This window comes from Rhinopithecus roxellana, chromosome 20 (genome assembly GCF_007565055.1).
Source record: "Rhinopithecus roxellana isolate Shanxi Qingling chromosome 20, ASM756505v1, whole genome shotgun sequence".
Taxonomy (NCBI): Eukaryota; Metazoa; Chordata; class Mammalia; order Primates; family Cercopithecidae; genus Rhinopithecus; species Rhinopithecus roxellana.
In genome coordinates this window covers 30,752,236-30,765,971 of record NC_044568.1, presented here as the reverse complement: position 1 = coordinate 30,765,971, position 13,736 = coordinate 30,752,236, and the positions used below count along the sequence as shown (strand labels likewise).

General features: G+C 52.0%; 1 protein-coding gene across 1 annotated transcript in view; it reads left to right on the top strand.

Moving 5' to 3' along the window:
- Positions 1–12,485, top strand: part of GPT2 (glutamic--pyruvic transaminase 2) — a 47,891-nt gene extending 35,406 nt beyond the window's left edge. Inside the window, exons 9-12 of the mRNA XM_010354859.2 lie at positions 3,478–3,652; positions 5,622–5,777; positions 8,072–8,184; positions 10,090–12,485. Of these exons, the coding sequence (XP_010353161.1) occupies positions 3,478–3,652; positions 5,622–5,777; positions 8,072–8,184; positions 10,090–10,180 (535 nt within the window). The 3' untranslated portion in view covers positions 10,181–12,485. The remainder of the gene's footprint in view (positions 1–3,477; positions 3,653–5,621; positions 5,778–8,071; positions 8,185–10,089) is intronic.
- Positions 12,486–13,736: the final 1,251 nt, after the last annotated feature.

The window sequence follows — 13,736 nt, the reverse complement described above, 5'->3', positions numbered from 1 at the left end:
TCCCCTCCCGCCACTGCTGGGCCCACCAGATCCTCACGCTGCCGGCTCCTCTGCCCTGTGCCGTGGTCTACTCACCCGGATGGAGAGAAGGCTGCCCTTATCTGTTGCTTCTGCATCTCCCCAGCGGGAGAGCCATGGTGTGAGAACAGCCCTGGTGCAGGGGCTTAAATAAGGACGTGCTCAGAGAAGCCAGACAACAGACAAATGATGGAGTGGAAACAGGACTACTGTGGCAGCTTGTGACACCTGGTGTTTTCTCTGTCACTGTTGTTCTGAGGTTGATTGATGTCTGAGGGGTCAGGGAGAGCAGATGGAGCAGACAAACAGATGCTGTTAGGCTGACGGGCCGTACTCTGGATGCAGGGCTGCCTTAGGCACTGCATGACCTCAGAGGCTAAAGGGTCAGCTGTAATCCTGTGTCTGTTCATTCAGCTAATATTTACTGAGCACTTACGATGAGTCCGGCACTGATCTCAGTGCTGGGGATGCCACAGCGAACACCCTCCTGCCAGCACAAAGCATGGGTTCTAGTGAGGGGAGAGAGCTGTAGGCAAATGAGTAAATCGTGCATCCAACGGAGAACAGTCATTAGGAGAGAGGTAGGGGTGGGGTCGAAGGCTGAAGTGGTGCAGCCTCACTGAGGAGTTGGCTTCTGAGTTAAACCCCGAAGGAGTGTGGTGGGGAACTGTGCAGATATCTGGGGGAAGAGCATTGCAGGCAGCAGGAGCAGCCTGGGCAAAGACCCTGTGGTAGCAGCACACCTGCCGTGTTGGTGGAACACACCTGCCATGTTGGCAGAACAGCCAGGAGCTGGAAAGGAGGGGATGAGGGGGCAGTGGCAGAAGTGGAGACCTGAGAATCATAGGAGGCCGGGTCACCTGGGCCACTTTGGTGATTGCATTTTTCACCTGTGCTCAGCATGAGATAGGAGCTTTTAGAGGGGGTGTGGCCTTGCTTAGCTGGTATGTTGCTCCTTCTGGCTGCTGTGTGGTAGGGGATGGGGTACAGATGGAGACAGAGACCAGGAGGCTGTTACAGTCTCACAGATGAAGTATTGTGCACCAGGCAGAGATGGGGAGAGGATCCTGGATGTATTTGAAGGTGGAGTTGATAGGAGTTGTGGATGGAAAAGACAGGTGTGGGAGAGAAGAGTCAAGGATGAATCCTGGCCAGGTGCGGTGGCTCACGTCTGTGATCCAAGAACTTTGGGAGGCCAAGGTGGGAGGATCACTCAAGGCCAGGAGTTTGAGATCAGCCTGGATAATATAGCAAGACCCCTTCTCTACAAAAAAGTGTTTTAAAACTCAGCCAGGTTTGGTGGTGCACGCTTCCAGCTACTCAGGAGGCTGAGGTGGGAGGATCGCTTGAGCCCAGGAGTTCCAGGCTGCAGGCAGCTGTGATTGCGCCACTGCACAATGAATCCTTAGTTGTTTGTTCAAACAACGGGAAGGATGGTGTTGCAGTCAATAGATGAGGAAGGCTGAGGGTGAAGCAGGTTTAGGGAGAAAGAGCAGGAGTTCAGTTTTGAACCTGTTAAAGTGAAATATGTCAGCTTGGTGTCCAGGTGGAGAGAGATGTGTAAGTCTCCAGACAAGCTGACATCTGGTAGGTGTTTTAAGTTTGGGAGATGTCTGGGTGTGAATTGTAAGATTGTTGGAGCTCTGAGCCTGGACATGTCTCATACTCACATGGAGTGAGGCCTGGGCCTTGGCCCCCACTGCTGGGAGGTTAGGGGAAAGAGCAGGAAGCCACAGAGACTGAGGAGAGACCAGTGGGTTTGCAGCAAAGGGCATGCATTCCCAACATGGTGGGATCCTATTCTGTGCCAGGTGTCAGCATGGGGAGGGCTGTTGGTTGTTAGGCTGGAACAGTGTAAGCGTGACAGCTCGAAGGAATACTTCCGCCAGGTCAAGGGAGCAGCCCCCTTGGGATGGCTGCGAAACTGTTCTTGGGCTTCTTTGATCTGGACGCAGGCTAATGTAGACTGGTCTTTCTGGTCTACACTGTAGCAGTCCTGGCGCCTTCTTCACTTCCTTTTGCTCTGTAGCTCTTTTCCTAAACAAATCTGTTCTCGGTGAACTCAGTTTTCAAACTCAAGCGTGTTTACTACACACTTATACATTGCCCCATCTCAGTTATTGATTATGCTACCAGTCAGTGCCCTGATGTTGGGGTCCTGAGTGTCCTGTGTTCTCAGATCTGGATGAATTAGGGTCTGACTGCTTTACTCATTTTGATTCTCTGCTCATCAGCAGAGGATTAAGCAGAAAGTTCTTTCTTTCCATTTTTGTTACGGGACACTTTTCTGAGATGTTAGAATTTATCTTCCCACCTTGGAATGTCCAGTCAAGGGATCAGATGGGAATCTTGGCCGGTTTTGTTCAGCAGTGTGATCCCAAAAGCATGTTTTTTTTTGTTTTTTGTTTTGTTGAGATGTAGTCTCGCTCTGGAGCCCAGGCTGGAGTGCAGTGGCGCGATCTCAGGTCACTGCAACCTGTGCCTCCTCCCGGTCTTGGTTCAAGCAGTTCTTCTGCCTCAGCCTCCCGAGTAGCTGGGATTATAGGCATGTGCCACCATGCCAAGCTAATTTTTTTGTATTTTTAGTAGAGACGGGGTTTCACCATGTTGGCCAGGCTGGTCTTGAACACCTGACCTCAAGTGATCTGCCCACCTTGGCCTCTGAAAATGCTGTGATTACAGGAGTGAGCCACCGCACCTGGCCCCCCAAAAAGCATGTTACTGAGCATCTCATCGTGTCAGGTACTCTGAGGCTGGGGGTGGGGGATGCATGGAAGAAGGTGACCAGGTTCCTGCCTCTGGGCACCTGCGTTCCTATGGTAGTTAGTGTGAACGTTTGCAGCCACACACTGGAGAAGAAGATGTATGTTGCTGATTTGGTTTAGAAAGGTTTTTTTTGTTTTTTTTTTAACTCATTACATGTCCTCAGCTTATTTTCATATGATTTGAATGTATCAATGAGGATTCTTTTGGCTATAAATTACAGAAACTTGTCATGGTGACTCCCGCCTGTAATCCCAGCACTTTGGGAAGCTGAGGCGGGAGGATCACTTGAGGCCAGGAGTTCAAGACCAGACTGAGCAACATAGCAAAACCCTATCTCTACATATATAAAAAGTAAAAAAATGAGCCATATGTGGTGGCACACACCTGTAGTCCCAGCTATTTGGGAGGCCGAGGTGGGACTATTGCTTGAGCCTAGGTGGTTGAGGCTGCAGTGAGCTGTGATCATGCCACTGCACTCCAGCCTGGGTGACAGGAAAAGCTCCTGTCTCTTAAAAAAAAAATAGGAATTTGTACACAATCATCACTGTTGTTCACCTTCCATTGGCAAGAACGCAGCCACACCTGGCCATTAGGTGTTGGGTGTGGGGATGCTTTCGATTCTGGCTGTCCAAATGGCACTTTGTTGAGGTCTTTCTATAACTGGTGGTCCTCTCCCTCTCTTCGGCCCTCCAGGTGTGGTTACAGAGGAGGCTACATGGAGGTGATCAACCTGCACCCTGAGATCAAGGGCCAGCTGGTGAAGCTGCTCTCAGTGCGCCTGTGCCCCCCAGTGTCCGGGCAGGCTGCCATGGACATCGTTGTGAATCCCCCGGTGGCAGGAGAGGAGTCCTTTGAGCAATTCAGCCGAGTGAGTCCACTGTGATGTGTCCACATCCCTGCAGCCAGGGTCACGAGACTTCCTGCTGGGCCGGTGGCTGGCCTGTCTCCAGATGGCCAGACGGCAGCCTCCTGGGGGTGTGGCCTGCAGGGGCACGCATGTCTTCTCGGAGCCTGAACCACCCCCTTGAGTTGAAGTCCAGAGGTACAGCTGGTCATTGTTTGGAAGTAGGAGAACTGAGAGTGTGTGTGGGCAGGTGAACCCTTCCTCTTCCTCACGGCGAGTGTCGAGGAGGGAAGGGCGTTGTTTCCCGATAACACACTGGGGGGACTCATGAAATTGAAAAGAAGATGAGGAGGTGGTGGGGCGCAGCATGGATCCCAGGCCTCCGCCTACCTCTGCTAACCCGTGTTCTCACAGCTTGACAGAGTTCTCCAGCTCTGACCAGCTTTGATCCGTTGAAACAAAGGAATTTATGGGTCAGGTAACCTAGAAGTCAACTCCCAACTGGTCCAGGCTCACCTCTTTTTTAAAAAATTGTGGTAAAATGCAAATAAAGTCGACTTTTTTAACCTTTATAAAGTACTCCGTTCTCTGGCATTCAGGCCATTCACACTATTGTGCGGCCATTACCACCATCCATCTCCAGAGCTGTTCCATGATCCCACACTGAGCTCTGCCTGTTACCCACTAATACCCCACCCTGCCCTTCCCTGAGCCCGGGCAGCCACCCTTCTACCCTCTTCTCTCTGCACTCACCTCCTCAAGGTTCCTCATATAAATGGAGTCATGTTGGCCGGGAATAGTGAGTGGCTCACGCCTGTAATCCCAGCACTTTGGGAGGTTGTGGCGGGTGGATCATCTGAGGTCAGGAGTTTGAGACCAGCCTGGCCAACATGGTCAAACCTCATTATCTACTAAAAATACAAAAATCAGCTGGGGATGGTACATGCCTGTTATCCTAGCTACTCGGGAGGCTGAGGCAGGAGAATCACTTGAACCCGGGAGGCAGAGGTTGCAGTGGGCCGAGATTGTGCCATGAGACTCCAGCCTGGGTGACAAAGCGAGACTCTGTCTAAAAAAAAAAAAGCAGAGTCATGTCTTATTTGTATTTTTGTGGCTGGCTTATTTTCCTAATCATGATGTCCTCCAGGTCCATCTGTGTTGTGGCCTGTGTCGTGATGCCAGGCTGAACCATGCTCCCCACGCGGACAGGCCACATAGTGCTTATGCCTCCACCTGCAGCCCACACCTTCCACACCACTTGGCCAGCGGCACCTGTGGAAGCCCTGGACAGCGACTCTGCTCTAGCCGTAGACACACGCCCAGCTCAGGCCCAGTCACTGATCCTGACTTGCTCTGCCTGGGTCCTGTGCTGCATGCACACCACACAGACAGAGGGTGGGGTGCACTGGCCCCCATATGCATTGGTGTGGCCTGTCTGCAGAAGAATGGGCACGTGTCCTAGAAGCATGTTCTGAGGAATTCCCTCCAGAGCCGAGTCCATACAGACTGACAGGCAACAACTGGTTTTTCTCATTTTCTGGAAGGACATCCTGGTACGAGAATAGAACCCATGACACAGGCTGCCGGGCTCTACCCTTTGGCCTAGAACTCCCTGGTGTCTGTGTGCCCCACACCCCAGGGCACGTGGCAGCGTCCCAGGGTGAGTGCTGTGGAAGAATTCCTGCTGGGAGGCCCAGCCACTCCCTGTTTTGCTGTGCTCGGGCTCACACAAACTCTTCTTTGGTCAGTCTGTCTGATACCCCGGTGTCGAAGGAACAAACCACCCCGCCCACTCCGTCTGTGTGGTGTGCATGGGGCCTGTGACCCAGGCAGAGCAAATCCGAGTCAGCACCTGGGTCAGAGGGGATATACATTCAAAGCTGGAGCAAAGTCATCATCCAGGATTTCTGCAAGTGCTGCAGGAAAGATCAGTGGCTGGAGTGAATCTTTATCCAGAGATACTGACTGCTGTGCTGTTTCCGTCTCTCATCAGGAGAAGGAGTCGGTCCTGGGTAATCTGGCCAAAAAAGCAAAGCTGACGGAAGACCTGTTTAACCAAGTCCCAGGAATTCACTGCAGCCCCTTGCAGGGTGCCATGTATGCCTTCCCTCGGATCTTCATTCCTGTCAAAGCTGTGGAGGCTGCTCAGGTCTGGGGCATGGGCCGGGCTAGCTCTCTCTTACCAGGTTCACCTGAGACACTGGGTTGGGGGCCCCTGCTTATCTTGGGGAGCAGAAGTGCTGGCCCTGGAGGCTCTGAACTGTATGCACCTTTCGACCAGATGGTGTTGACCATGTAAGATGACAGGTTCTCAGAGGCCCAGGCATGGGCTGTGATGACAGGCAAACATGAGGCGGGCCCCAGGAGAGAGGAGCTGATCTGGACTCTGTCAATGCTGCTGCTCCCAAGGGAGGTGCCTGGGTGAGATGCCTGCGGGGGAAGCAGCAGGAGCTGCCACCTCCACCGAGCCACTGCATCCTGGAGCAGCGCTTCCCAGACTTCAGTGTGTACACCCATCACCTAGGGCCTTTTTTTTTTGTTTTTTGCTTTTTGTTTTTCCTTTTCGTGGAGAACGGGGTCTTGCTATATTGCCTAGGCAGGTCTCAAACTCCTGGGCTCAAGCTATCCTCCTGCCTCTGCCTCCCTAAGAGCTGGGATTACAGGCTTGAGCCACCGCGCCCGGCCTTAATTACATTCTTATACAGAGAGATGGGGTCTTACTTTGTTGCCCCAGGGCTGGTCTCAAACTCCTGGGCCTCAAGGGAACCTCCCACCTTAGCCTCCCAAAGTGCTGGGATTGCAGGCATGAACCACTGTGCCTGGCTTGTTTTTTTGTTGTTGTTTTTTTCTTAAAGGGTCTTATGTCTGCAAGGAACCTAAGAGTCTGTGGTTCCACTGAGTTCTCAGGTGCCACAGACCCCACTTGGAGGCTCACAGGGAGCGCAGTTTCTGCAGGTGGCATCCTCACCCACCCCCAAGCCTCCTGAACACCTTGTTAAACACCCAAGTCTAGGCCCCACCCTAGACCTACAGAATCAGAATTCCTAGTGTTAGGCTGGGTGCAGTGGCTCACACCTGTGGTCCCAGCACTTTGGGAGGTTGAAGTGGGAGGATCATTTGAGCCCAGGAGTTTGAGACCAGCCTGGGCAACATGGTGAAACCCTCTCTACAAAAAATTTAAAGATTAGCTGGGTGGTGTAGGCCTGTGGTCCCAGCTGCTTGGGAGGCTGAGGTGGGAGGATCGCCTGAGCCTGGGAGGTTGAGGCTACAGTGAGCTATGATCATGCTACTGCACTTCAGCCTGGGCGAGAGCAAGACCTCTTAAGTTTTAAAAAAATCTGTGGGCCAGGTATGGTGGCTCATGCCTGTAATCCCAGCACTTTGGGAAGCCAAGGTAGGTGGATCACCTGAGATCAGGAGTTCGAGACCAGCTTGGCCAACATGGGTTGGCCAAGTAGAGATGGGTAAAACCCCCATCTCTACTAAAAATATAAAAAAAATTAGCCGGGCATGGTGGCCTGCAGTGTAATCCCAGCTATTCCAGAGGCTGAGGCAGGGAGAATCGCTTAAAACTGGGTAGCCAGAGGTTGCAGTGAGCCGAGATCACTCCATTGCACTCCAGCCTGGGTGACAGAGTGAGACTCAGTCTCAAAAAAAAAAAAAATTCCTGCTGTAGTCTGGGCGCGCAGTGGCTCACGCCTGTAATCCCAGCATTTTGGGAGGCTGAGGCAGGCGGATCACTTGAGGTCAGGAGTTCGAGACCAGCCTGGTCAACATAGTGAAACCCTGTCTCTACTAAAAATACAAAAATTAGCTGGGCATGGTAGCGCATGCCTGTAATTCCAGCTACGCAGGAGGCTGAGGCAGGAGAATTGCTTGAACCCAGGAGGCAGAGGTTGTAGTAAGCCGAGATTGTACCACTGCACTTCCAGCCTGGGCAACAGAGGGAGACTCTAAAAAAAAATAAATAAAACTAAAAGTAAAGACTTCCTGGTGATATAACCTGAGAATCTGTAGTTAACAGGCTCCCTGGGTGGTCATGCAAACCAGTGTGTGGAAAGCAGTGTTGAGACTGCCTCAGAGAAGCTTGTTCCATGAAAATTGCGTGCATACCCCAGGGCCCCATTTTCAGAGAATTATGCGGCTTGACCTGCAGGAAGCCACCACTGATGCCTGTTGAGTGGCTGCCTGGGGATGGGCACTCCCCGATGACGGGCAGGAGCACCGCTACACCTGGCTGTCCTGCAGTAGTTTTCAGGTGTCTGTGCCTGGCACCAGCCACCAGCAGTATCCCAGCGTCTGGCCCTGGTCCTCTAGGAGTGGAAGGGGAGAAGGGCACTGCCGTGGGAGAGAGACCTGCCATTTAGATTACATTTGGCTTTGAGGGTTGAATGGTGTGTTTGCAAAGCCAGGAATGATCATGAGCTCTGTCTGCTCCCATAGGCCCATCAAATGGCTCCAGACATGTTCTACTGCATGAAGCTCCTGGAGGAGACTGGCATCTGCGTCGTGCCCGGCAGTGGCTTTGGGCAGAGGGAAGGCACTTACCACTTCAGGTACGACTTCCTCTCCGCACCAGGGGCTGGTCCGTACCAGGGGCTGGTCCAGGGAAATGTGGGCTTCTTGACATGGAGCAGAGGACTACTTCGGAGAGAGAGGTGCGGAGACCCTGTCCTCCCATGAGTCACCCCCACTCTGTCCTGCTGCAGAGCCAAGCTCAGACCCTGCCCAGGGATTAAGAAAAACTGGGTGGTTGCCTGCTCAGGGTCGTATTCCCTGAAAGGTCTTCCTTGACTGTTCTGTCTCTCCCCTCCATCAGCTGTCCCATCGTCATCTGAAATGTTCCCAGTAAGGTGTTTTCTTATTTCGCTGTCCATTTTCAATTCTGTGACGGCAGTACACAGCTGCCAGTGCCTGGAGTGGTGCTGGCACGTGCTCGGTAGCTCCTGATGGCACCCTGGGCTGCAGCGCTGCCTGTGATCCCGGAACCTGCTGAGGAGCTGCAGTGGAATTCGCTCCACTCACGCCCAGGGCGTACCCCGTTCTGGCCCTGCGTGGACGCGAATGCCAGTGCCCACAGCTGAGCTGGCTGGAGCAGAGGTTTTCCACTGAGGCCAGTTCTCTTCAGAACAGCATCTTCCCCACACATGTTGCTCTCGGATGTCTCCTGCGGCAGATGCTAAAAAGAAGAAATGGCATGAGCTGTTAGCAACCGGAGCCAAGTCTTGACTTAAGCAAGGTTGTGGGTCGTGTCCCCTGGATGGACAAACCTTGTCCGGTTGGCCTTCCCACCCCTGGTCAGGCTCATCTCAGTGTTTGATGGCTTGGTCAGAAAGTGATTTGAACAAGAAGGCTGTCGGTAAGGCCAGGGAGCATATTGGTGGACGAGAGGGAGGTGTTAGTTACTGTGGCAACTTGGGAATTCCTTTGGAGGCAGAATTGTGACTGGAGGGTGTCTCACTGTCAGACTGACTGGAGATAAAAAAGGCCCCTCAGGTGGGAGTGAAATCTCTCTCTCAAACTGCAGGAAAGAGCAAGAGTCATGCTCTAGAGAAAGTTCTGTTCAGTGGTTAGAATATTCCAGAGCGCTGAGTGTAGTGGCTCGCACACTTTGGGAGGCTGAATTCAGGATTGCTTGAGTCCAGGAGTTCAAGACCAGCCTGGGCAACATAGCAAGACCCTGTCTCTACAAAAAGTTGTTTAAAAACTAGCCAGTGATATTGGCATATGCCCGTAATCCTAACTACTCGGGAGACTGAGATGGGAGGATTGCCTAAGCCCAAGAGTTTGAGGTTGCAATGAGCTGTGATCACTCTACTGCATTCAAGCTGGGGCAGTAGAGTGAGACCCTGTCTAAAAAAAAAAAATGTGACCGGGTGCAGTAGCTCATGCTTGTAATCCCAGCATTTTGGGAGGCCAAGGTGAGCGGATCATGAGGTCAGTAGTTCGAGACCAGCCTGGTCAACATGGTGAAACCCCCGTCTCTACTAAAAATACAAAAATTATCAGGGCATGGTGATTTTTGTAATTACAGCTAATTACCTCCTGTAATCCCAGCTACTCAGGAGGCTGAGGCAGGAGAATCATTTCAACCCGGGGAGGTGGATGTTGCAGTGAACCGAGGTCATGCAATTGCACTCCAGCCTGGGCAACAAGAGTAAAACTCCATCTCAAAAAAAAAAAAGGGGGGGTGCAGGCCTTCTGCAGTAATGGGTGGATATATCTTAGCCTAAATGCTGCTCTAGTTTATTGCTTTTGTTCACGTGTATTACTTAGGTGAAAAAACCAACATATGAATGAAGGGAAAAGTGGTCCAAGTGCTGGGCGCTGTCCGGTCTGGAGCTGTGGAAGCGGACCAGGCAGACCTCCCTCCTCCAATCCTAGAGGCGGTTGAGCTGCTGGATTCGTTCCTCTCCCATCTTGCAGAGCAGCCAGGCTGACACTGTTGTCTCTCCTGCCAGGATGACCATCCTCCCTCCAGTGGAGAAGCTGAAGACGGTGCTGCAGAAGGTGAAGGATTTCCACATCAACTTCCTGGAGAAGTACGCGTGAGGACGCCTGAGCCCCAGCGGGAGGCCCGTCATCAGCTCTTCCGCCCAGTGCCCACCAGGCTGAACTCGCCTCCCCCGTGACTCTGCCTTGGGCCTCGCAGAGACCGCTGGTCACTTCATCATCATTTTGCCCCCGGAGACGTCTTTCTTTGTGCCTTGATGTTGACAGCGCCTCTCTTTTGAGCAGACAAGCATTCTATATGCAACCAGAGTAGAGGGGACCTGCTCAGCAGGTGTGGCCAGGGTTCTCTGAATCTGTTACTGTTTTTGCTTCTGGAAAATTCATTTGGGGTTTACAACAACTAGGGTGTGTTGGGTGAGATGTTAAGATCTGGAGAAATGAGCAGGTGTCGGGAAATGTGTGACTTAACCGTGGTGAGGGCTGGAAATCCAAACTCACCACCGTGATCTGTGAAATAAAACCCTTAGCGGTGTGAAGCATCCGGTCCTTTGAACAGAAGGGCCTGGAAGGCCCCTGGGGCTGAGAGAGGGTCCGCCCGGTGGCCTGGAGGCAGGCGCGGGGAGCACAGTAGCACGTGGACTGGGCAGGATGCTGCACTAGCTTTGGGTAGATGCTGGGGGCTGCGGCCACGGTCAGAGGGCCCCACGGTGAGACATGGGGGTGAGCCAGGCTGCAGGAGGAACCGGGTCTCCGCTTCCCAGCAGCGCAGCCAGGCCTGAGAATTCTGTGCGTCCGGCGAGCTTTGGGAATGATGGGTTCCCTTGAACATGCGTAGGCTGGAACCCAATCTGAGAGGTCTCTCTGAATTTCAGGGACACAAGGTGCAGCCCGGCAGTGTCCCAGTTCCGTGGAGAGTCCCACTGGAATGGTGTGGACCCATCCCGTGGGTGACCGGTGCCTGTTCTTCCGAGGCCCTGACCAAGCCTGTGTGCACATCGCCCCCTGCTGGCGGCAGCGGGGAAATGAGGGCTGGAAATGTCCTCCCCTCAAAGGCAATCGCCGGACCTGCAGAGCAGCCAAGGCCCTGTCCTTTCTTGAATGGTGGCGAGCTGAATCTGGTCGGTTTCCTTGCTTTTAGGTGATAAAATTGCCTGGCAGCTTGGCTGCTGTGGAGGAGTCAGTGAGTCGTGATTGGAGGTTCATTGGCGTGCTTTCATGCAGTGTTTTGCCTTCGTTAATTTCCGGCTCCCCTCCCAGGCTGCAGACTCTGACCTGTGGCGTCAGTCCTCTCCCAGGCCAGGAAGGTGCCATCCCCCAGCATGCGGCTTCCCTGCCATTAGCAACCCTGGGCGGGCCGACCACACTCGAGGCTGCGGTGCTACGGGCTTAGCCCTCGCCTCCCTCACTGGGAGCCTCCCCATCCTCCCTGCCTTCCCCAGTGGGAAGTTAGGGAAGCTCAGGAGCCTGGGACCCCGCATGTCCCAAAATGGGATTGGAGGAGCTGGAGAGAAAGCAGAAGAGGCCGAGGAGTGAGGCTTAGAGCAGTCTCTATGCTGTGATTTCCACACCGGGTCCGTGTAGAGGAAACAGTCAGAAACTCCAAACTGTCCTTACCCACCTTCGTCACAGCCCCTATGAAGAAAATAGCCACAATCTCAAATAACAAAAGGGAATGTTCTAAAACTTTTCCTTCCTTAAAAAACGGAAAAAATTGCGCTTGTGCTTGCTGTGTGGTATATAAACCAGGATGAGTCCCAGAGTGGTGAGGTTTCTGGTGGAAAGGTTAAATCGTAGAAGCTAGTATATTTTTTATATTTTTGTAACAATTGCTTTTTTCATGGGGGAGGCTGGGTTAGTATTTATAGTCCTAACAAATCCAGTAATTTTTTATAAATCTCTTCAGATTATAAACAGCCCCTAAAAACTTTACAATGTTTGCACAATTTTTTAAAAGAGATTGTATACACTTGATTTGCTTTCAAAATAAATAAAGTCAGCTAGTTGAGGAGGTTAACGTCGGGTAGGAATGCTGATCATGACAGGTTTGGTTTTCTACAGATTCTGTTCTGGTGCCTTTCCTGTCCGGGCACCACCTGAGAAAGTTGTCATTTGAGGTCGCACTTGGAGGTTACATCTGTGAAGTTTCTGTCATTCCTCCAGATCTGTGTGTGTTGCATCTGCTGAGGAAGCACGTGCTGGGCTGTGCCTCAGACAGCGCATCACTGCGCACCCAGAGGCTCCCCTGGCTGTTCCTGTTCTGGTGTGTGTGGAGTTTTGGGGAGGAACAGATGCAGATCAACTTGTGGCTGTTTTCCCATCTAGGTTCTCACAGGCATCTCCTGACAAAGGTACTTAACAATGGCTCTGCTGGAAATTTCTATAAATAAAATGTCCAAAATGGTGACTGTGTTTAACTTTCATTGTAGTTTGAATCTAAACATTGAGGACATTACTAACTTTACAGCTTCACCCTTTGTAATTTATGTTCCCAGCACGATAACGGGCATTTCCCCCAAACATGACAGAACTCCAGGCACAGCTTCTCAGCTTTCATGTCTTTTTTTTTTTTTTTTTTTTTTTTTTTTTTTTTTTTTGAGACCGAGTTTTACTCTGTTACCCAGGGCCCAGGCTGGAGTGCAGTGGCATGATTCTGGCTCACCTTAACCTCCGCCTCCCGGGTTCAGGCGTTTCTCCTGCTTCAGCCTCCCGAGTAGCTGGGATTATGGGCGCATGCCGCCACACCCAGCTAATTTTGTATATTTAGTAGAGACGTGGTTTCACCATGTTAGCTAGGCTAATCTCGAACTCCCAACCACTGGTGATCTGCCTGCTTCAGCCTCCCAAAGTGCTGGGATTACAGGCGTGAGCCATCTCGCCCGGCCTCCATGTCTTCTTAGGGCTTGATCCTAAGACACCTGAGCTGCTATTTTGTTCGCTTGTGGTGGAGAAACTTCATGGATTCTTTGAAATAGAATGTGATTAAAATGAACACAAACCGTGGCTCCCTGGTGGAAGAGAAGTAAGAACAAACTGTCTCTTCCCCGGGGCTGGGGAGGGTGGGCGAGTGAGGGAGCACTGGGGGCTCGTGGGCAAAGGGGGAATTGTCTATACGAGGGAGTTCATTCATTTCCCATATCGACGTTTGATTTTGATGTGTGATTTTGGAATTCAGGACTTTTTCTCAAAACTAAAATTTCTGTGTCTCCACTAAAGAAAATTTGGTGGCCAGGTACAGTGGCTTATGCCTATAATCCCAGCACTTTGGGAGGCCACAGTGGGAGGATCGCTGGAGCCCAGGAGTTCGAGACCAGCCTGGGCAACCAAGAAAGACGCTATCTCTATAAAAATTCAAAAAATTAGCTGAGCATGGTGGTGTGCACCTGTGGCCCTGTCTGCATGGGAGGCTGAGGCAGAAGGACCACTTGGGCCCAGTAGTTCGAGACCAGCCTGGGCAACATAGACCCTATCTCTACAAAAAAAAAATTGAAAAAATTAGCCAGGTATGGGGCACACACCTGTAGTCCCAGCTCCTTGAGAGGCTGAGGTGGGAGGATCACTTGAGCCCAGGAGGTTGAGGCTATAGTGAGCCATGATCACACCACTGCATGCTAGTCTGAGTGACATAGTGAGACCCAGTCTCTTTTTGAGATGGAGT